The sequence below is a fragment of the Larus michahellis genome, chromosome 3, assembly GCF_964199755.1.
Source record: "Larus michahellis chromosome 3, bLarMic1.1, whole genome shotgun sequence".
In the NCBI taxonomy this organism is placed as follows: Eukaryota; Metazoa; Chordata; class Aves; order Charadriiformes; family Laridae; genus Larus; species Larus michahellis.
The window spans coordinates 128264245-128288149 of record NC_133898.1 but is presented as its reverse complement, the minus strand read 5'-3'; the positions used below and the strand labels follow the sequence as shown (position 1 = coordinate 128288149).

The 23905-nt window shown below is 47.9% G+C and overlaps 1 protein-coding gene across 2 annotated transcripts in view; it reads left to right on the top strand.

The window, feature by feature from the left end:
- BLK (BLK proto-oncogene, Src family tyrosine kinase) overlaps positions 1–23497 on the top strand; it is a 46748-nt gene extending 23251 nt beyond the window's left edge. Inside the window, exons 4-14 of one of the 2 annotated variants that reach the window (XM_074578390.1) lie at positions 1299–1392; positions 2420–2518; positions 3804–3907; positions 12236–12385; positions 12891–13043; positions 13942–14121; positions 14704–14780; positions 18926–19076; positions 22204–22335; positions 22712–22916; positions 22999–23380. In XM_074578390.1, the coding sequence (XP_074434491.1) occupies positions 1299–1392; positions 2420–2518; positions 3804–3907; positions 12236–12385; positions 12891–13043; positions 13942–14121; positions 14704–14780; positions 18926–19076; positions 22204–22335; positions 22712–22916; positions 22999–23254 (1601 nt within the window). In that variant the 3' untranslated portion in view covers positions 23255–23380. Of the gene's footprint in view, positions 1–1298; positions 1393–2419; positions 2519–3803; positions 3908–12235; positions 12386–12890; positions 13044–13941; positions 14122–14703; positions 14781–18925; positions 19077–22203; positions 22336–22711 lie in introns of both variants that reach the window. The other variant, XM_074578389.1, reaches the window with a different exon arrangement.
- The last annotated feature ends 408 nt before the right edge of the window (positions 23498–23905 follow it).

Sequence of the window (23905 nt, the reverse complement as noted above, 5' to 3'; positions counted from 1 at the left end):
TTTTAATTTTAATTTTAATTTTTATTTTAATTTTTATTTTTATTTTTATTTTTATTTATATTTTTATTTTTATTTTTATTTTTATTTTTATTTTATTTTAATTATTTTTATTCTTTTTAATTTTTTTCTTTTTCATTTTTTTTCTTTCTCTTTTTTTCACTATTGTGTTTTGGTTTGGTCTTTATGTTTGTGTGCATGTGCTGATCCTCTTTGCAAAGTTCGATCTACCCCAAAATAGCTGCTCATTTCTGCTTCAGTAACTGCGAGCCTGCAGAGCACATGTGAACGGTTGCACAACCTCTCCGAGAGCAGCAACGGCACAACCCGGCCTTGCAAAGGTAGCGATTCAGCTCCAGCCAGCAGAGATCTGCCCTGGGGAGGGTTAGCAGCCTCGCAGCACATGTACCAGGCGGCAGCTTTGCCACATACAGCAGGGCTCGCCTGCACCAGAGAAAGTTCACCAAGTGAGAGTTCATTTTGCTGTGACAAATTTCAGGCTCAACCAACATGGCTGGAGTAAAAGCAACGCGGTAGTGCAGGGGATGGGGATGCAGGCTCGCTCACAGCCTGGGTCCAGGTGGGTTGCAAGACACAGAGCACCGGGTTTGTGGTCTGGAGCATCTAAAGTGCATCGGGGCCAGGGAGAGGGAAGGGGATCCTGGAGCATCCACCACCCCCTCGGGAATGTCAGCTGAGCGGAGCGGCCAGGCACTATACAAGTTCTGGGTCAAAAGCAGCAGCGTGACTTAAACGTGCTGTCACATCTGCAAGGAATAGCGCACAAAAGGGATGTCAAGATACAGGCTGAGTTGGGAGCATCCGGAGGGAGAGCTGAATCCTAGCGATGGGCTCAAATAACAGAAACTGCGACAACTTTATACCTTTTTCAATCAAGAAAGCTTCATCTTTTTCAGTCAAATCCCAGGGAAATGTTGCTACAGCAATTTTCATTTACCGCCATGTAAAACTCAGGCCAAACACTGACAGGTTATTTGTGACCCTTCTTATTCCACACAAACCCTTTTTTCTTGTTGACACACTGTGTTTTGTGGATAGGGGGGTCTGGAGTGATTTAAAAACACATACACAGGAAACACTTTGGTGAAACAGCGTTAGTCCCCGAGCAGAGGTTGTGGTCGGCAGGAAAACTGCGTTGGTGGAAAGCTTGGCTTTTGGGGGACGGGGGGGTTCACAGCCCCTGTGTGCGTGGGGGTGAAATGCCTCACCATACACCTAGGTACGCATCATCCCCTTGGCAGGGAACCGGCTGGATTCAACGGTGGTGTTTCTTCTTTCAGATAACTTTATTGTGGTTGCACTGTATGATTTTCCTGCCTCAAGTGACCGTGACCTGCAGCTGGTCAAGGGGGAGAAACTTCAAGTCCTCTCCAAGTAAGTGACCTGCTGCCAGAAGGGATTTGAAGATGAGCATGGTGAGGCTGGGAAAGGGGGGACATTGTGGTCAGGCACCAATTTACAGCTCACCAGAGCTGAGGCTGTGTCTTTTCTTTGCTCCAGAATGTGACTGTGGGTACCCTCTTCTCTCAGCAAGATGGGGAAGGTGACACTTCCATGGGTTACAGATACTTCTGGGTTAGGTAGTGTCCTTCCCTGGATATACTACTGGGACCTTCTTCACTGCCGGTGTGCGTGGGCGCAGAAGTAGCATAAATAACAACAATCAGCTAGCTCCTCTTTCATATTTTGTGCTGATCGTGCTTTTGCAAAGGATGTGGGTTGGGTGTAGTCAGAGGAAAGGACAGAATCAAGCCAGAGAGGTGCATGGGTTCCTTTCACGTTCTTCTCAAACCCACCAGAGAAGAGGCTGACAGTCCACCTGCCCAGTCCGTTACAGGGCCTGGGTCCCCTGGTCATTTGTCTTTGTAGGGTTCCTCCGTCCTTGACCACTCTGTGAGGTGTCCTCCAGAGGTGACATTTCTCACCCAGATTCTATGAGCTGTGACCCATGGGGTGAGGGAGACTCCTGGGTGAGGATGGCTTTTGGTCATGGCTGTTGTCCGAGTCCATGGAGGGAGAAAAAAGGGGTGGGGTATCTGATGGACGAAGGAAGGAGCAGAAAGGAGGAGCTCCCATGTTCCTGTGCAAGATGCAAAATAAACCTATGGCGACCCAGATTTCCCTCCTCTCACTTGGTGAGTGTAGCAGAGGTTTGGGTCTGTGGTTACTCTGTGCAACTTCTGCATTCATGGAAAGAGACTGTCACCTCCAGAAGTCCCTGAGAGACAGCCTTCAAACTAGTTGTGGTCCTAGGAAATCGAGAGGGAGCTGTAGAGCGGATTAAGGAGTGCTGGCCTATTTGCAGTGCTCAAAACCCCAGAAACCATGCTGTCCCTGCAGTCTTAACTTGTAATGAAAGCTCCTCCGAGCACTCATGCTTTCTCTTCTACTTGCTTTGCAGCGAGGGGGACTGGTGGCTGGCAAAATCCCTCAGCAGCGGGAGGAAAGGTTACATCCCTAGTAACTTCGTCGCACAAGTAGACAGTTTGGAAGAGGAAAAGTAAGTGCAAAAGCTTATGAATGGTGAACACTGATGCAGGGCTTTCCTTTCTGAAAGAGCTCAGTCTCTTAACAAGCTACGGGAACCGCTTTACTTGATGGCAGGAAGGTGTCAGTGCTGGGCCGGATGGCAAGAGGTCTTCCATCATCCCCAACAATGCTGCCCAAAAGTTCAGGAGAAGTTTTAAAGACCACGCGGGAGGGGAGAGGGAAGGATGAGATTGCTACAGGGAAAGTAGGCAAAGACTCCTGTCCCACTGATTGCACCCATGGTGGAAAACAAGGATTTGGGCAAAAAGAACATAAACGTTACATTTGCACTGGTAAATTAGCAGTGCCAGGGACCGTCCTCTGGCCCCACTGGGCCAGTCCACCCACATGTATATCTTCCTCTGCCTCCAAGAGTCCCCAAAGGGGGACTGGGGATCACTTGGGAAGGGTGCATTAATGCAGGTCTCGGGTGTGCCGGGGACCACTCTAACAATTTAATGGGGTAGACAGCGAGTGACAGTGCCCAGACCCACAGCCTGGTGCTGTTTATTTCATTATCCCAGATGCAGCCTTCATGTTTGGGTCCCTGCAAAGAGGATGGTAAGAAAGACTTGAGCCAAAACCAGAAGAAACTGTTTCCATGACTTATTCTCCTCTATGTCGTTCAGCTGTAAATGATCAGCCCGTCTCGCTGCCTCCTCTCGGGGGGACCCGACCATCACTGAATTCACAGAATCACAGAATATTCAGCAAATATTTAATTAATTTAAAAAAAAAATCAGTAAATATTTAACAGCACACAGAAATATGGTTGAGACATAAATACTCTTTGTATCCGAAGGGTACATTTAAATGGCTATGGGCACCCTACGCTCAGCCTCCAGCCCACGTATCTGCTTTATTCACAGCCTGCCTGGGCACTGCTCAGGGCTCACTCACTCATCAGGTGAGCCGGGGGTCCCTCCGTGCCTCAGGGGCTGTGCTCGGGCTAAGCTTTCACTTCTCCCGCGTATGGGGTACAGCACGTACCATCTACTCTCTGCTCTGGCTGAATTGCTAGGCTGTGAAACAAGCCCAAAGTGACAGGAATCTGGTGTTAATCTACTAAAACCAGTCTATTACCGACACTTTCCAGTAGATAAAAAACTATTTGCTGATAAAAATAATCTGCGGTTTCAGAGTATAATGGTAAAAAAAAAAAAAAAAAAATGAACTAACTGGAAAGAATTTGCTTTTTTTTTTTTTTAGAGCTTTTGCTTTTCAAACAATGATTTTGCCTTTTCTGTGCCTCCCAGGTGGTATTTTAAAACTCTGAGCAGAAAAGATGCTGAACGGCTGCTATTGTCTTCCGGTAACAAAGTTGGCTCTTTCCTTGTCCGAGAGAGTGAAACCAGCAAAGGTGAGATCCACAGAGCAAGGATACCTTCTCGTTATTGCCTCGGCTTGGAAAACCTTTCAGATATGAGCTTCGAAGTTCAGCTGTGCCAGCGTTTCTTGGATCTGGCTGGGCAAAATAGCAGTTGCCAGGCTCAGCAGGGCTGTAGAAGTGAAGTGGGGATTTGGAAGGCAAAGATTCGCTCATGACGTTGCGTAGTTCAGGCTGTGGCAAGGGTGGCTTTTGTGGCAGAGATGCAGGAACACAGATAAGTAGCAAAGACTTTCCAAAACAATGTGTAGGGGGTTTCTTTTCCTTTTCTCCCCGAGGAAATATTACTTTTTTGGCAAATGGAGATTCTTCTACATGGTCTTGAAGAAACATTTCTCCTGCTTGCAGCAGAAACTTGCGGAATTTTGGAAAAAGTCTTTTGGTGGAACAGTTTCCCAGAGGAAACCTGTTTTTCCTGATAGTCTGTAGCAAGGGGGCTTGATGCAAACCAGAAATTTTAGAAGGAGACTGGCAAGCAGAAAAGGTGAACTTCATCCAATTTCCTACCCTATGAACAAGCCTGGTTTTTGAAGACATGACCCAATGAGGATGGAAAGGGCAGAGCATTGTGGTCACTTTTCTTGGGCAGTGGATATAGTATTAACTGTGATATTTCACTGCGTAATTGCAATTCCTTTGTTCTGTACTGTTAATTTTTAGACAGTCTGGAAGCTAGTTTAGGTTGTGCAATGGGAATTTCATATAATTTCTTTCCTACTTTTCTGTCCTTGCATCCTCCGGGCCAGCAGATTTGTTTACAGAACGGAGGAAATGATGCTCACAGTGGTCCCATGGTTCTGCTCTGAACCAGCTCTGCATGGTAGTTCATGAAAGTGCTTCAGTCTTGCTGTGCTTTGCTTCCTTTCCTGTGAAATGGGTACAGGAGTCTTTCTTTGCCACATGGGGAAAGGTTGTTTGTGTCTTCCTAATACATCAGTAGAGACTTGGAGCATCCACCTGAAGTAATACGGGGCCTTCTTTTCCTTCACTTGCTTCCCAAATGTTTCTACAAGGCCAGGGCCAAACAGATGGACTGAGAACGAATAAGCTGGATCCTCCATTTTACATCTTTTTCTTGCCTACACTAGCTTCCCCTTCTTCCTTTCTCATCTCTGTTTTCCCCATTCACATGGCAGGTCTCCAACAGTCTCTGTCCTTTCCTCCATGGCTACATCATTACCAGTAAATTTAATAGTGACAGAGTCTGGATGCGACAGCTGCGTCATCTACACAGTCTCTGTGCAGGTTTTGTCCAGCCGCCAACCAGGCACCATTCCCAACAGTCGATTTGAGAGCCGTCACCCTGTTTCGGAGGCTGAGAGAGCTTCATGGTGTGGATGTGACCCCAGGGCTAGAAAACAGGCTCTGGCATGGTGTAGTTTGCTCACAGATGTATCCCGAGCCCCGGCTGTGTTGCAGACCTGACCATTTCAGCCACCTCCAACAGCAGGATTTGACAGAGTCAAACTGGAGCGCTGATCTTGAACTGGTGTGATACTTCGTGTGCTAACTGGGGCAGCAAGGTTCTCATCTTCCTGTAGCTCTCTCCCTCAGCCATCAGCAGTGCTGTGTTAGCATTATAGCAGCCTACTGTGACTTTCCCCCCTGGCCCATGCCTGGGATCACCTCCACGTGTCCCTGCTGAGCTGATGCCAAGCACCGCTTTCCATGTGCGTTTGCAGTTTTCAGAATTTTTAGGGAACATTCAGGTCAGAAAACATTGAAAAAAAACCCAAACAACTTGTTTCTAAGGATTTCCCTTTACAAGTAACTTGTTCTGCTTCTGTATTGGTTTCTCTGCTGCCTTTGCGGTGCTTTTGAAATGATCAGGCTTGGACTGGTCACCACATGCCGATCTTAAGTTTATCCCCTTCCCCTGCCATGGATGGGATCAGACCTTTCCCTACACTTGCTCAGGACAATCGCCTCCTACTTCTGCAAACACAGGATGAAATCATTCTTTGCAGTTCTCTGAAGTGTGGGTGGGTCTAGGTCACACATGGCTTGGACAGAGGTGGCGAAATCCTGAGATTCAAGGAGAAATAACCAGGCTAGGCCTGGTCTTTAATGCCCTGTCTCTGCTGCCTAGAAGCAGCCTTAGCTGGAGGTGTGTGATATTCTGCATTAGCAGATGTGGTGTGTTCCGCTCCATGAAAGTCCCGCCTTAGGCCCAAATGGTCAGAGATGAGCTTCTGCTCTGAGATGTGAGTCTCACCTGTGACTTTTCTGACATTTAGTATTCTGTATTAGAATATGGCTGTTATTCCTTCAGACACCTCATTCTCTGAATCATCCCATGCGATCAGCTTCTACCTGAATACCCTGTGCTTTAGACTGCCTGAATGGCCATGGTGACACCATTTCATATGTCTTAACCACAGCTTCCTCCTCTCTAAAAAGAAGGGAAAAAGAGAAAACCCTGCATCCCCAAATGTGTCGTGAAGCTGACTTCACTAATGTAAAGCACTATGTGACCCACCGCGAGATGTCCAGAGCAATGCTATGGAATTAACCCTGCTCTTCGAACCCTACAGGTTCTTCTTGTTTTCCTCTTCCATGACATATATTTTCATTTACTTTGCACATCATCAGCAACATCACTATGAGGGTGATAAGACACTGGCCCAGGTTGCCCAGAGAAGCTGTGGCTGCCCCATCCCTGGAGGGGTTCAAGGCCAGGCTGTATGGGGATTGGAGCAACCTGGTCTAGCAGAAGGTGTCCCTGCCTAGGGCAGGGGGTTGGAACTAGATGGTTTTTAAAGGTTCCTTCCAACTCTAACCATTCTATGATTCCATGATTCTATGATTTGACCTTCAGGGCCAAGCACTGAGTCAAGCTAAGGGCAGTATCCCCCTTAGCTGCATGCACTGGAGGGTGGTTGTCTCATATTGGGTTGTCTCAACCACAGCAGGACGCATTCTGCACCCTGCCTAAGAACAGCACCTGTTCACAGCCCACCGTAAGCAGTGTCTCATTTTGCTAATGGTTAAATATACTGAAGATCTGCAAACTGGGGGCTTTGCTTTCACTCAACATCTTGCAGAGGCCATGAAAAGCACGGTCAACATCCCTGAAAGATGGGTCCTTGTCAAGACAATGTAGAAAGCAGACCAGCAGTGAAATCATCGGTGGAGAGCTAGCCTTGCCGAAGCTGCTGGAAATAAACAAATCTTCCCCCAAAGTAATAACCATTCTGAAACCTGCAGGAATACAGTCACACGGCTGTTCTGAGTCATGAACTCCTGGCTCACAGCAAGACTGCTGTGTCTATGCTCCCGGCAGGAGGGACCTCAGAAGAGCTCAGCTGCGGTATCCAGCTGAGCTCCTGGGCTTCCCATCAGGAAGGAGTTAAGAGCCTGATGAGACCTATAGGAACAGGAGATGCCACATGTGGTGGGGCTCACTGTGAGATGCAGACATCAAAATGTAGACATCACACGTGGCAGTTGCCTGAGCTCCCAATGTAACCAGTGGGGCTTGATTTGGTCACCAAACCCTGGACATCATATAGTCATCTCCATGTGCTCCACCAGAAGGTGTGGTTTTGCACCATATCTACCAGGCCTATGCAGATGTCCCAGGGCATCTTAAGTGGTACCAGACACTCATGTTTATGCAGCTGAATCAGCCCTAGGTGTAATGTGAAGTTGAATCCCACCCTTTGCACCTTCTATTGCTCTTTCCTATACAAAACTTGTCACCCTTTGAACAGAAAGGACCCTTTTAGGATGGTTTGGGGATCCCAGACCCAGCACAGGAGGGTCTGACACCCATCACTGCCCAGGGCAAGATCTGGTTGTGCTCACACTGCTCTGAGCCAGTGTCGAAGGCAGGCGTGGACCTCTGTGTGTCAGCCCAGGTCTGTGCTGGGATGAGATGCAGGGTTGTAGGACGGGCGAATGTCCCTGTGCTTGAGGAGCAAGAACTCCTTTCGGCCATCCTGGCTATTAGTGGGGGAGATTAAGAGCCCTGACATCTTCCCGGCTCCACTTAATAATTTTCATTTGCTGCTGTCACTGGGAGAAGAGAGAATTGAAGCTTTTCTGCCCTAGTGCTTTGCCTTTACACTGCAGCTCCCAAGGGAACAGTAACCGGCCATGGTGAATGATGAGGAGAGCTCTCTGACACTCCAGCAAACTAGACTCTGACTTGGAGTGAAATCCAGTCATTAGCTCTAATGACAGGATAAGTTCTGGGCACCTCAATATGAGAGAGATATCGAGGTGCTGGAGCGAGGGCAGAGGAGGGCAACGAAGCTGGTGAAGGGCCTGGAGAATAAATCTGATGAGGAGCGATTGAAGGAGCTGTGACTGTTTAGTTTGAGGAAGAGGAGGCTGAGGGGAGACCTCATCACTCTCTACAACTACTTGAAAGGACATTGCAGAGAGGTTGGTGCTGGTCTCTTCTCCCAGGTAATTAGCGATAGAACAAGAGGGAATGGGTTCAAGCTGCAGCAGGGTAGGTTTAGGCTGGACGTTAGGAAAAAATTCTTCCCAGAAAGAGTGGTCAGACGCTGGAATAGGCTGCCCAGGGAGGTGGTGGAGTCACCATCCCTGAATGTGTTTAAGACTCATTTAGATGTGGTGTTGGAGGATATGGTGTAGGGGAGAACTTTGTAGAGTGGGGTTGATGGTTGGACTCGATGATCCCAAGGGTCTTTTCCAACCTAAATGATTCTATGATTCTGATTCTAAGTATTAACGCTGGTACTAGACAGGTGATAGATTGGCCTGGAGGGTGCCTGGAGCCTCTGTCACTGCTGCATGCTGCACATCATAGAATCACAGAATGGTTTGGGTTGGAAGGGACCTTAAAGGTCATCTGGTTCCAACCCCCTGCCCTGGGCAGGGACACCTCCCACCACACCAGGTTGCTCCAAGCCCCGTCCAACCTGGCCTTGAACCCCTCCAGGGATGGGGCAGCCACAGCTTCTCTGGGCAACCTGGGCCAGGGGCTCATCATCCTCACAATGAAAAATTTCTTCCTAATCCCTAATCTAAATCGACCTTCTTCCAATTTGAAGCCATTAGCCCTTGTCCTATCACCACATGCCCTTGTAAAAGGTTCCTCTCCAGCTTTAATGTAGTCCCCCTTCAGATACTGGAAAGCTACTGTAACGTTTGAAAGATGCAAGAGGGTTTAAAGGGTCAGTGGAGTCTGGAGAAGAGGTCCTGCAGGAGATCAGGCATTTTGGGTGCCATCAGGTCTTCTCTTCTCCACTGACTCTCGGCCCCCAAGCACCCTCTTGCACACGTGTTAGTCGTAAATTCCTCCACTCCCTGCCACAATGCCGTCTGTCGTCAGTGCAGCTGGTTTCACACCAGGTTTGGCTCCTTCCTCTGGCAGGCCTTGCATTGTAAAACATCCCACGCGAACCCTGAGCCACGTCCCAGGCATGCAAAGCACCCTCTTGGGTTTGGGCCATACACTCATGGGCTGCAGCTTGGCCTGCACATTATTTCAATCACTTTGAAATTAAAATAACATAATCATCACCCTCAACAACAATAATAATAACAACAACAAATATTAACACGTGTATATGAATTATGGGGGGTGTTGTTGTTGTTGTTGTTGTTATTATTATTATTATTATTATTATTATTATTATTATTATTATTATTTGCAACTTAGAGCCACATAGGTACGACAGAGGAGCCAGAGGAGGTCTGGTTCCGAGCACTAAGGAATGTGGCTGATCAGCTCTAGCAGGACTTGTGCTGAGCACTGTAGACACAAGCCCTAGCAGCACCTCTCTGCAACCACCAGGGACCAAAGACCACTCCTTGGGAAAGACATCCTCAGCTGCGTAGTCACTTTTGGTCACTGAGACATGGACTACAAAAATGAGCAATTGCTTTGCCCTTACCTTGATTCTTTTGTTACCCCATTGAAGATGCTTCACGGCTGTTTCTCAGATGTTCAGCGGCAGGACTGATAGAGCCAAAAAGGGCTTCTCTGTCTCTCTTCTGCCTGACACTCATGATGAAGGAAAGAGTATCAGAAGAGCATCCTCTGTTGAGAAGGAGCCCACCATGCCGATGCTGTGTGCTTCCAGACTTGAGGTTCCATGGCTCTGCATTTAAACCAGCAGGTCTTCCATGAACATTATAGAATCATAGAATCATTTAGGTTGGAAAAGACCTTGAAGAGTCCGACCGTTAACTTAGCACTGCCAAGTCCACCGCCATGTCCCTATTTAACTGTGCCCTAACTGGGCACTGTCTGGAACAAATAATAATTTCACCTGGGACTTGCTTTTTAGGAAATGTGCTGATCACTGTCCCACAAAGTGCATCCACATAGGGAGATGCTACCTCTGGTCACGTTTGCGATGTGGACACCTCCTTAGTATTGCAACCAGGCTGCTTAGCTCCGACTTTGTTGTATGGAAAACAAAGCTCTGGGGTATTTTGTCCCTTTAGGCTATAGTTAAAGTTTTACTTTCTGATAATTTTATTTTTTTTCTCCTGTTTCCCACCTCACATTACTGAGGAGCAGAGCTGGGAGCACTGATCAAACCCCAGGGGATTTCAGCAGTCCCCCAAAGTGTATTGTGAGAGCGTTCAACCATCCTGCTGTTTTATTATGTTTTCTGATTGACTATTTCATACATTCTTAGGTGTCTATGCAGGAAATAAAACGCTGAGGTAGTTGTTAACAAATATTCTTGAACATGCCCGAGGTACTCTGGTGTAACACGGCTCTTGTATCTGACTCCCAAGCTCACCGTAGAAGGAGAAATCTTAAATGTACAGAGGTACCAGTTGCATCAGGCATCAGGAAACAACTCAGAAAGCTTTGTGGTTCCCATATGAGGAGTTCACAGCCCCATTGGTGGCTGGCTTTGGTGACAGCACCTTGACACAGGCTTAAGAAGCTGCTATCCATCCAACTTTTGTTTCTCTTACTGATAGGAGATATGCCACCATATCTCATAGTCTGGTCTCTGCAGAAAGCGAGTCCCCCCCAAAACAACTAGTAGCACTTAGAAAAATTTTAGACTCTCCTAAATTCTGCTTGTAAAGACTTATAATCACTGCAACAGAGCAGATATGCACAGAGGTGGTTTTCTTTTATTACTTTTTAAAAATGCAAATGGTTTCCAGCCCCAGTGTAGGGAACTGCTGGTGCTGCCATGGAGAAACACCAGCCAGTAAGTGCTACATGTTAGTAGATTCCCCTCGCGTGCAGGATTAGGTTTTCAGAGTCACAGTGGAAGGCCCCACTTCTGCTTATGATCCTACATGACAGATTCCTACTTTTTAACATACTTAGCTCTGCCTTTTCAAACATCAAAAAAGGCAGCCTATCAACCCGGGTGACGTATTAGACTTTTCACAGCCCAGCAGGCTTGTAACAACTTACTCCGGAAATATGATCCAGACAAAGGCAAAAAAAACAAAAAAAAAAAAAAAAAACAAAACATTTCTAAGCTGTACTGAGATTTACACTGACATAGGCTGGAAGTTACTGCTCTGTAGCAACATCTAGTGATGCTTTTGTGTGCAAAAAAAACAGCCGCATGGTACAGATTACAAAACCATTATAAGGAGAGAATCGCAGGTAGGAGCAGAAGATCGTTGAGTAGCTCCCTTGAGGTCAAAAGGCACCTGAATCTGGATGTGAATCTAGATGTGGTTTAGCCACAGTCGCAGGTTTATGGCTGAACAAGACAATTCTCCTGAACCCCTCTTCTGTACTCCCAGCTGAACCACTGACTTTGGCACAAGGGTTACAGGGGATAACAGGGGCATGGGGACCTTGGATGATGCTGAGAAGGGGCACGTAACTCTTGACCTTATCTCTCCTACTAAGTGAAATTCTGGTTGCACTGGCGGGGTGATTTAGCTCCTGGTCAGTCCTGTGTTTGTACAAACTGGTGAGGCTGCGGTCGATCATTTGTTTTGTCCAGATGAGATGTGGGGTTGACAGAGCTCAGATGGGAGACATGAACCTGTTAGACCATCATGACCTAAGTAGTGTCTGATTGCTCTGGCTGGAGATGTGCTATTGGTTGCCATATTGCTTCCTTAGGCTGTTGGCCATGGCATAGGCAGGTCTTACTCAACCAAGCCTTGACAGGACCGGTTAAGCTCTCGTGAACCATTATCCTCTCCACTTGCCTTGGAGAGCGGGAAATTTGTAACTTTGCAGCCTGGTGGACTTGCGTTGAGAAGGCATTAGCATGGGCTGGGAGAGGTGTCTGCAGCTGCATGCAGGCAAGGGAAGAGGACGTAGCTGGTCCCTGAGTCAGGTCCTACTTGTCCTCACAGTTCCCTCTTCTGCTCATTCTCCAGGTGCCTATTCCTTGTCCGTGAGGGACAGCAACTCTGCTCATGGGGACATCATCAAACACTACAGGATCCGCTCCTTAGATGGCGGGGGGTATTACATCTCCCCCAGGATGACTTTCTCCAGCCTGCCAGAGCTAATCCATCATTATAGCCGTAAGTTGTTTGCCTTCCCTAATGTGTTTGTTTCCTGGCAGAAGGTGGGCATGTGGACAGAGGGAGGACAGGGTTACTAACCTCCACCAACACTCCATCCACTCTCATGGGCAAGGTGTGCTTCTCCAAGCAGAACCTGGGCACCCATGGGCTATCTTTCATCCTAGGACACCATGAGGGTGAGCTCTGCCCACAGCTCTATAACCAGGGAGTGTTTCCCATCAGGAAAGGAAAGAGATGAATGTTGAAGGAATATGTGGGAGGGATGCTTGAGAAGCAGGGTTTGGACTTGCTGGGCAGGAGAGCTTTCTCCTCTGTGTCTCCTTTTGAGCTTTTTCCTTGCATTGAGTCCCTTCTGGGTGCTTTGATCCCTGTGGCTGAAACACTTGTGTGGTTGTGGAGGTTTCCCATAGGCTGATGGCTTTTTCCTGGCCTGTGTAGATGGAGGAGGAGGAGGTTAGCTCTGCCATCCCATTGAACTGTCCTGTGCTTTGTCCTCATACAGAGAAAGGGGATGGCCTGTGCCAGCGGCTCACAGTTCCCTGCATATCCCTGGTTCCCCAGAGACCCTGGGCACAGGATGAATGGGAGATCCCACGGGAGTCTCTGAAGCTTGTGAAGAAACTTGGCAGTGGGCAGTTTGGGGAAGTGTGGATGGGTAAGTAAATATATAAACAGAGGAGATGGAAAGCCCTCTTTCTTTGAGACAGGAGAAGTCCAGCTGGGGGGACCCTAAAGTATAAACACATTATTTATGGATACTCATGCAGCAGTAGATGCCATACTCCTGGGAAGGACCAGACAGGTTGTGTTTGCACAGATCAGTGGTTAAGCATGGATTTCATAGGCTAGATGCATGCGAGAGGTGTTGAAGTAACTGCATACTCATCTCCTGAGACATGCTCTTGCTCTTTCTAGGAATCCTGGGCATGGTTGTAGGATCCTAAGTTACAGACAGCAGGGTACCTGGGAGACACTATCCCACTTTTTCTGCTTCCCTGTTCCACTTTATAACCCAGATCTGAATCCCTTACACCTTCCTGCCCACTGCTAATCAGTGGGAGAAGAAATAGGGTGAACTCAGCTTCCTTTGCTGTCCTCTTTGTGGTTCCTTGTTGCCTTGGAAATTGAGATTGTAGGCAGGACCAGACTGAGTCAACATCCTGGCTGTAGTGTCCTGGCTTTTTCGATGTCGTTTGGATTATTTGAGAACCTATCTGGTGGGAGGTCCCAGGGGTTTCACCCAGAAAGAATCTTGCAGGGCTGGGACGACTGTGTGAGGATGGGCTCAGCACATGGGTGTCCACCACCCAGATCAGGAATGATCCCTGATGAAGCCACAGGGATTGACAGCTGTGCCATGTCTCTCCCTTCTCTACAGGTTGCTCAGAGCCCACTGGTACTGAGACTTTCCATTTGTTTCTTCTTGGGACATTGATAGCTGTTGCTGTGGTTTTCTGCTCCCAGATCCACAAGTTCTTCTGCTCTTTATTGCATGGCCTGATAGAGCCTGTAGAGAGGCCATAATTCCTCAACACACCATTATCTCTCTGCAGGCTACTACAAGAACAACATCAAGGTGGCTGTGAAGACCATGAAGGAGGGCAGCATGGATCCTGATGCTTTCTTGGCAGAGGCAAACCTGATGAAGAGGCTCCAACATAACAAACTGGTCCGGCTATATGCAGTAGTCACAAAGCAGCCTATCTACATTGTGACAGAGTACATGGCCAATGGTAAAAAGCCTCTTTGAGTGTTTTGTTGGGTTCCTGCAAAATCAGGTCAATGAGATGGCTGGTATTCCCATCATAAAGGGGGTGGAGAGGAAAGCATTGTACCAAATCTGTAAGCAGAAGGACTAAGTGATCCACAGGTTTGTTTCTAGTACTGGAAGGGACTCTCTGGGAGATGAAATCCTGCCTCTTGTGCTGTTGCATTTTGTAAGTTACTTCACAAGATGGTGATGCTTCATTAGAAGAGTATTTAAAGGTCGCATCACCACCCTTCCTACTAGAATTTTTTTTCAAATTTTTACTCCCCTCATGGTGAAATTGTCCTTAATTTTGCCTCTCTTGTCTATAAGGCTTTGAGTGATGAATGCCCAGCAGTTTGCAAAAGGTCTGTGTGAAATAGAGGAGGGAAACAGGCTGTATTTGGGATCTTTCCTAATGGAAGATGCTGCAGCAAACACCCATTGTAGTTCCTCGGATTTTCTCAAGGATGCAGGCAAATTTGTCACATATGTTCCGAGAAGCACCAGGGAAAGCAAATGTATAGGCTTATTCAGAAGGGTTACAGCAGTCTCTCCTCTTTTGCAGGGTGTTTGCTGGATTACTTGAAGACAGAAGAAGGAAGCCAACTGAATCTCCCCAAACTCATTGATATGTCTGCTCAGGTTGGTGAACATCCTCTGGGAAACAGACTCCAGACCATGATTTGTTATTGCCTCAGTGAAATTCTTGCAAGTCTGAAGTCTGTCAGAGCGTTGATTTCATGGAGAAAAACAGCACCTCCTGGTGTGCTCTCTTAGGGTTTCTCTCTCAACCCTCTCATGTTGATGTGGATGTCGGCTCAGCAATGCTCTGCTGGCCTTAGGACAGCCTCTGGGGAACTTGTGCAGTGCTAGAGAACTGGGGTTTGGGTTTTGGGTTTTGGGTTTGTTCTGTTTTGTTTTGTGTTGTTTTTCTGGCTTACTGAGCAGGAAATAAGTTTGTTTCTCTTTTTACCAAAAGGAAGAAAAAGCTCAACAAAGGGACTCTCAATGTAGAGTCACGCTGGCTTTCAGCAGTTCTTCCCTTCTCTTGATTATGCATAAAGGATGTTCTGACCCTCAAATCTGGGAATATTGCTCCTTATGAGAATAAGCTTTTGCCTCTGTAGGGTCGTTTCCTTCTAAGCATCCCCAGGCTGTAAACGTTAGTAGTTGCAGCTGCACCATAACATTTTAATCCAGAAGTGAATCTAAATTCAAACGGGTCAAAGTTAGGTAAACAGAGACCCGGAGTGGCGGCATCTTAGCAACAAGTTGTACATGAAGGATGAGACTGGCAAAATCCCTTCACTTTGGTCCTAGCCAGCTGTTGACAGAGTTTGGCTCACTCACAGCAGAACTAGGCTAACTTTGGAAATATTGGAAAAAAGTCATGAAGCATCGGTGTCACAGCTGAATACAGTTGGTTTGATGCGCAGGTCTGGGATTTACTCATAAGATTACTCATCTTCTCTGGGTCAAAGTGAGCCTGAGCAAACAACACGTAAAGGCTGGCCACTTGGTTCTGGCCGTCATACAGAGTTATTTTATAACGTATTAAAAACTAGAGAATCTTAATATTTGAGCAAACTTTATAGGGTAGTGAAAGATTTTCCATTTTGCTTTAACCAGGATGAAAATATCTAAATATTTTGAAGCAGTGACCCATTTTTGCTTTCCTCTGCGCTCCTATGAAGGGTGCAGAGGAACATGTTTCAGTGCCTTCTCTCTTCACTACTGATAAATTTTCCATAGCTGCAGCTTTACCTTTGCTGTCTGTGAAAGGTTATGGGGCCAACAGCATCTTCCCTGTTTAATATCTTTCCCTTATTTTCTTCCTTCCTTCCCCTCCTCTCTCTTTACCTCCCCACTTCCCTCCCTTCATTTTTCATTCTTTCATTCCTTCTTTTGAAAGGTATACAGCCTGCGCTTGTTTTTAAATTCCTAATGATAAGCAGAATGGTCCAAATTTGTCCGTACACAGAGCCCTTGGGTTTGGTGTGAGTGTTACCCCTGAAATTAGCTCCTTGCATTTCCATGCAAGAGGAAAGCACCGTAGCCAGAGCAATCTGCGCTCAGCTACAGTCACGGGGGTGACCTGGAGCAAAGCTGTTGGCCAACACTATACCCAGCTTTGAGCCAGGGACAGCAGAAGCTACGAGTACTAATGCATTTATTTACCACAACATTATGACTTACATTGAGCATGTGCAATAGTGAAGCATCTCCAGGCAGGTGTGTAGGCTTCTGGGGGGAGGTCAGTGATCTTGTCTGTCCCAGGCACGACGGTGGTATAGGTTGGACAACACACTGGCTGCAGGAACCCCTGGGAGAAACCCATCCCAGGGCAACCTCATGCAACCAAACCTCCTCTCTGAGTTCAGGGTTGAAGTCTTGAATATGATCGCATAACATAGCCCGAGCTGGCCAGAAGCCCGTCCACTACAATGGTCAAATAGAGCCCACAGTAAGAACCATCACTGGGGTTGAGCAATCACACATGGACGTCACCTCTCCATGGGCACCTGGAAGCACTCACCTGCCCTGCACACCCCTTCTCGCATCCCTCCATGCTCTTTGCAGCATCCTGCACGAGAGCCCCTTCCAGGACCAGGATTAGTCAAAGGCAGACAGAGCCCAGCAATGTAGTAACCCACACAAGCCACCTGCAGCACCCTGAATAAGAAGGATTTTGCCCACCCCTCAAGACATGGGCGCCAATTGGAAGACGGCTTTCATTTGCTCCCCACCCCACCCACCTTCTCAGGGCAGGGATTCAAACACAGTAGCTCCCGGAGGAGGAGGAAAGGGCAGTCTCTCGAGCTCTTTTGCTATCTGTTCATCTGTGGTGTCAGGATGACATCACAGCCAGGCAGGCACCCAACCCTTTTGATCACAATTTTGGATCCAATAGCATCCGTCAGAGTTAAAATTAGAAAAACTCTGGGCCGACGCGCTCAATCCTGTGGTCAGTCTCGAGGGTACATGCTCGAAAGCCACGCTGGGCTGGACGGGCCCATCGCCGGGTGCTATCTCATTAACATCAGGACAGGAAATTACATCAATTCTTCCATTTTCCACTGCAGCAAACAGCACTTGCGCTGAAGGGGTGTTGACACAGGTTAGAAATGTAGCATTGGAAAGTATGTGTTAGTATCCTGTTTAAAACCACATGTAAGCTGAGATGCTGATGCGAATCTGTATGAGTGGAAAATTGCTCTGCCCTCACCCACGGCACAGAAAAGCTTTAATATGCACTAACCAGTATTAGCAGGGGTTGCATGCATCCACCTCACCTCCTGAAAAATCCTAACCAATCTGAGACTTGACGGATGGAGCAATTTGGCATCTCTTTTTTCTGTACCTCTCAGCACCCGGCGCTAACAGATTGCTGCTGTCATTTATGGGGGCTCGTCACACACCAGGCACCTCCCCAGGGCTGCTCCCTGCTCCAAGGAGCTACACAGCGAAAGATGATAATGGGAGCAAGTACCTCCCAAAGTAAAGTTTGGAGGTGGTTGAAGAAGGCAGCACATGCCCAGGACAAGGGATTTGTCCAGGGACATCCTCTCTATCCATCATATTTCTATGCATATCTGTGTCTTCTGCTTTATTGTGTCCTGTAGGTATCAGAGGGGAACTGTATTGTGTCCTGGGTCCTTGTCTGGATCCATCAGAGGGAAAGAAAACACCAATATCAGTTTTATTGAGGAGGGACCTCCAGGGGTCTCCTCCCTATCCCAAAGCAGACCAGTGAGGGAGAACAGAGGAGGTTACTGAAGAACATCGAGTTGCCCTAAATCTGGACTTTGCTACTGTGGCTGAGGGACAGATGAGCTCTTCGGGTGGTTTTTTTTTCTTTTTTTAATTCACATATTTGATCTGGTGTGTTTGTGATTAAAATCCCAACTAGAGGGGAGAGCCTTGTGGCAGAAACTGGGAATCCAATGATGTGGCTCCAGGTTTTGCTTCAACTTTTTGCATCTCGCTACAGGCACGACCCACAGCTGTAACTTCTGAGCGAAACAGAGAGTGATGCGTCTGTTCTGCTTGACTTGGCCACTTAAAGCTTTTGGAGGCCGAGTGCATGATGGTAGAGCTGCACATATGCACACGTACATGGGCAATATCTATTTATGTATGTGTGCATCCGTCTACCTGTTTATCTCTCTGTCTGTTGATCTGTGTGTCCATCCATCCATGGAGCATGTATGCATGTCCATGCACATGGAGGCATGTGAGCAACCCTGTATGCATGCTGTGCTTTCGTAAAGGTGGGTAAGAAAAAGGGCTACAAAGATGATGAGGGGACTGGAACATGTCTCTTCTGAAGAAAGGCTGAGGGATTTGGGTCTCTTCAGTCTGGAAAAAAGACGACTGAGGGGGGATCTTATCAATGGTTATAAATACTTAGAGGGTGGGTGTCAGGAGGATGGGGCCAGGCTCTTCTCAGTGGTGCCCAGGGACAGGACAAGGGGCAACGGGCACAAACTTGACCATAGAAAGTTCCATCTCAACATGAGGAGGAACTTCTTTGCTGTGAGGGTGTCAGAGCCCTGGCACAGGCTGCCCAGAGACGTGGTGGACGTTCTGTGTGGACGCGTTCCTGTGCCACCTGCTCTGGGTGACCCTGCTCTGGCCGGGGGTTGGACGGGATGATCTCCAGAGGTCCCTTCCAACCCCTATCATTCTGTGATTTGGTGGTTCTGTGATTCTGTGAAGATGAAGGCAAGCGAGCTTGTTGTCATGGGCAGGTGACTGATGAAGACGGTCTCTTCCTCCTCTCGTAGGTGGCAGAGGGAATGGCGTACATTGAGCGCATGAACTCCATCCACCGTGACTTGAGAGCCGCCAACATCCTCGTCTCAGAGACACTCTGCTGCAAAATTGCTGATTTTGGCTTGGCCAGGATCATTGAGAATGAATACTTGGCACAAGAAGGTGGGTGTCATTCCCAGCATTGTCTCACCAACACATTTCCCTTATCTCCAGTCCTCCTGCCATGCAGACGAGCCAAGATATGGGGTGTCCAAGGGTTGGGCTGGGACCAGGAATGAGGCACCACTGCTGATGGCATGAGAGCAGATCCCCCAATGCTGCCCCACACCAACACCCAGAACAAGCAAGAGAGACAAAAATGGGGTCCTAGGAGAGGGAGTAACGCTTGGGGACAATAAAGAGTAAGTGAGGCTTGCAGAGGCAAAGGGGAAAAAAGTATTTTGGCACTGTTTGGGGAGTCCTGCTGAATCTCAGGTTGTGCTACTGGAGAAATTTGACCTCTACTAATGAAACCTGCTGTCTGTGCCTACGTGTTCACAGTGAGTCAGTCCAAAGGGAAGGAAATAGCTGTGTAACTCAGTCACTACACACTGTGGGATGGCAGAGGGGAGCTGGAGCCACAAATCTGGACCAAAAGTCAGTTTCCAGATGTTCCAGGCAAACGAAGCCCAGACCAGATCAGGTCCCCACATGGGAATGGGCTTGCAGCTTGGCAGGTGTTTTTTATAGGAACAGAGTACCTTGAGCATCTAAAATAAAACAAAAATACATGCCAAAAAAAACCAAAAAAGGCATACAAGCCCCAATATCCCCCATCCCCCCAGCCCGCATCCTGGGCTGCATCAAAAGAAGCGTGGCCAGCAGGGCGAGGGAGGAGATTCTGCCCCTCTGCTCTGCTCTGGTAAGACCCCACCTGGAGTCCCGCATCCAGCTCTGGAGTCCTCAGCACAAGAAGAACATGTAGCCGTTGGAGCGGGTCCAGAGGAGGACTGTGAAGATGGTCAGAGGGCTGGAGCCCCTCTGCTGTGAGGACAGGCTGAGAGAGTTGGGGTTGTTCAGTCTGGAGAAGAGAAGGCTCCGGGGAGACCTTATAGCAGCCTTCCCGTCCCTAAAGGGGGCCTACAGAAAAGCTGGGGAGGGACTCTGGATCAGGGAGGGGAGCCATAGGATGAAGGGGAATGATTTTAAACTGAAAGAGGGGAGATTTAGATGAGATATTAGGAAGAAATACTTCACTGTAAGGGTGGCGAGCCCCTGGCCCAGGTTGCCCAGAGAAGCTGTGGCTGCCCCATCCCTGGAGGGGTTCAAGGCCAGGTTGGACGGGGCTTGGAGCAACCTGGGCTGGTGGGAGGTGTCCCTGCCCAGGGCAGGGGGTTGGAACTAGATGATCTTTAAGGTCCCTTCCAACCAAACTATTCTGTGATCCTATAGTTCTATGTTAATGTGCAATCTCCTTGTGACTCCACCTGAGAAGCCAAGCCCCTTGCTGGGGCTGAGTATCTGAACTGGTGGTGGACTGGAGAACTTGGCCATGAGAAGTGGCAACCGGTTTGGTTGGTGTAGCGGTGGGTCTACAGCCATTTGACAACAGGGTTAAGTGAAATTCCTCTGGTGGTGGCTTTTTCTCTGCACTTCAAGGTCAATTATGAGATTGTGTCATTCAGATTGCAAAGAGACTTTACAGAGCATCAGGGAAACAAGCAGAAATGATTGAAATAAAACAACTAAGTCTGGTATAAGTGTCACTTGCCAGAAGATTTTCAAATTTTGAAAATCTCTGTGCCTCTAGAATTGGGATGAATCTAAAATTCCCCATAAAAATACTCTGGGGAAAGGAAATTGAATAGAATATTTTTTTTTTTGTAAGATAGGAAGCTTTTCTTTCAATTAGCTGTCCCAACATACTTTATGTACAAATTATACCCATGTCAACATGTAAAACTAGTTCAAAGTAGTAAAAGCTCGCAAACGTAATTTGTGCAATGTCATGAAGCGGTACTGCGAGATTGCTGCAATTTTTGAAGGCACTTTTTATCCTACGAGAAGTTTTGGTGCAATGAGTATAATTCTGTTAACATACCCAAAGGAGCTACATATCCAGTGGAAAACAGTTCCTATCAGCATTTTTCCAGCTAGCTTGAATCTGAAATAACAACTGCCCCTCTATCTACTTTGAACAATTTTCACTTCATAGATTTAATTTCCGAGCCTCGTCAATCTACTTGTCAGAGTATGATGTGCAAGAACAAAGGCACTTATTTCACACACCGCATTTGGGCTTTCAGTCCTGAAAGGATCTATACAAATAAAAGTGTGGCTTCCTCTGCAGTCTTTAATACACTCAGTTCCTACATATCAAGCTGTTTTGGGGTTTTGTTCTCTTTTTGGCCTTAGCTAAACTGAAATTGCAATCTTATGGTCATTGCTGTTGGCAGCGTGCAAAACACAACAAAATAAAATAGGATTTTTTTTTGTTTTTAATATATATATGCAGCTTTAAGAACCAGAGAATTTATATTTGCTGTGTCGTTTATGCACTTTTGCTAAAAACAGCCCCTTTCTGTTGAGTGATTTTATACAGAATAAAATCCTACTACTGTTGTCCTCTAATAAAGCTACTCGAGGCATTGGCTTTGAATAGCACAGACACATGGTTTGGGCTACAGAAACCCATTGGTTCCGCGTGGCAAGCTGCCACCTGAAGGGCGATGGGTGTCTCCTGGGAGATGCTTGATCCCAGCATCATGGCCTCAGCGTGCACGGCACCGGTCATCCATCCGTGCTACCTTTCCTGGCTCCGTTCCCGAGATCCCCATCGCTAAACACACAAGAGATGCAAAGGTGTTGTAAGACTTCATGAGTAAAATAGCTTACCTAGATTTTTTTTTTCTAATATGTGTGCTATCAGTTACCTAATGCGTTAAGTTTTTCCATTATTTGGCCTCTGTGTATCATTATCTATGGATATTTATAAGCATACACATGTGAAAAAGTCTTTTAAGGTGAAATAGCCTTTTCTGCCCTGGAAAAAGAATCAAGAAAGCCAAAGAGATGCCAGGTAGAAATGACCTTTTAATAAAAACAGGAGACAGGCAGCAATTTTCTTCCTCTGGCCTTATTTCTGGCCTTCCACAGTTCCTTCAATAAGTCCCATGGCAACCCCCTGCTGCAGTCAAGAGCCCGTGGGACCCAGGGCTCAGTTTTTTGGGGAACTGCTTGGCCGTGCCTGTGGGAGCGGAGGGAGATGCTTTGCCTCCACCTGCTATTTCCCTTTGCTTCCACTGGACAGGTGCCAAATTCCCGATCAAATGGACGGCGCCAGAGGCCATTAACTTTGGAGTTTTCACCATCAAATCTGACGTGTGGTCTTTCGGGATCCTCCTGACAGAGATCATAACCTACGGCAGGATCCCTTACCCAGGTATGAGGCGAATACGGGATGAGTGAGCATCAGCTTCAAAGCATCTAGAGCTGCTTTATGCTTGGAGACACGTATCCGAGTGTGTACGCGTGTGCCCAGACACACGCCCCTGTTTCTTCATGCTGGGTTTTCTCTCCTAAGCTCCCCCGAGCCTCAGTTATACCTATTCTAGGAAAAAACCTATAGAGGAAAGTCAGGGAAGGGGCAGAGGGATGGAGGGAGGAGCACAACCCTGAGGAAGGGATGGTGCCCAGATATGGCTCAGCATCGCGGTCCCTTGTGTCCCTCCAGCCCTGCCTAGATGTGAGCTATGGGGAGCACTGACCTTCACCCCCAGGATGCTGAATAACTCCTGTTGGTCTGCATTTCCCTCCAGGGATGACCAACCCCGAGGTGATTCGCAACCTGGAGCGGGGCTACCGCATGCCCTGCCCGGACATGTGCCCTGGTGAACTCTACAACATCATCCTGAAATGCTGGCGAAACAAGCCTGAGGAGCGCCCGACCTTTGAGTACCTGCAGTCGGTCCTTGAGGACTTTTACACTGCCACAGAGAAGCAATATGAGCCAGAACCTCAGCAGTAAGCCACCGTCCCACCAGCACCTGGGGACAGACTGGAAGAAAGCCCCTGTCCCACACAGCCCTGCGATGGTTTCTTTCAGGCCTTTCCCTTTCTCCTGTGTGCCACCACAATGCATTTGGAGATGGGGAACGAGGAGGGACATGAAGGAGGTGGATGCTGCCAGCTCTGTGGTTATGATGAAGACCAAAGAGGTGGCTAAGAGCTGTCATGGCTCCTTCCCCATCCGCCTTGGAGGTCTGTACTCACTTTGCAGACATCACCTCTGCCACGAAGGACAGCAGACTCCTTCGCGACCCCCCTGGAGAAAGAAAAGCCCCTCAGTCCTGCAACTGTAGCCCCAAGAAGAGGGGACCATGGCTGGGATGGTGGTATAGGGGGGATACACACTCTCTACCCCCCCTTCTGATGCCACTGCCTGCAATACTACAACCCCCTTCATGCCAAGGGCGTGGGTGGGAATGTGTCTTCTCTGCACCTCCTTGGGCCACAGCAGGCCCCCAAGCTCTGGAGCAATGTCTCCAGGTGGTGCCACACCCCCCCTCCCACCCTAAGTCAATAATAAAGAACTGAATATGACCATTTTCCATTTATTTATTGTTGCGCCAGGGTGAGAACAGGCCCCTGTGCTTTCCATGCCCATGGAGGAGAAGGGGAGAGGCTCTGGGGCTCCCAGGGCCGCTCGGGGTGATGCTGGGCTGGTACCCGGGGCGGGCAGGTGGGGATGCCCGGGGTGCACCCACCGACCGCCGGCACTGGCGGCCCTGGAGCCCGGAGGCAGGAGAGATGTTCGTGGTGTGGCCACGAGATGTCCCTCCTCCCCCGCAAATCTGAATTTGGCGGGGGGAATTAAAAATATATATATTAAAATATCGCCAAAATAATTTTATATATATATATATATGTATACACACCTTCCCTGCTTTGCTGAGCCCTTCACGGCACAAGCTCTTGATGCAGCATCGTAGAATCATAGAATGATTTGGGTT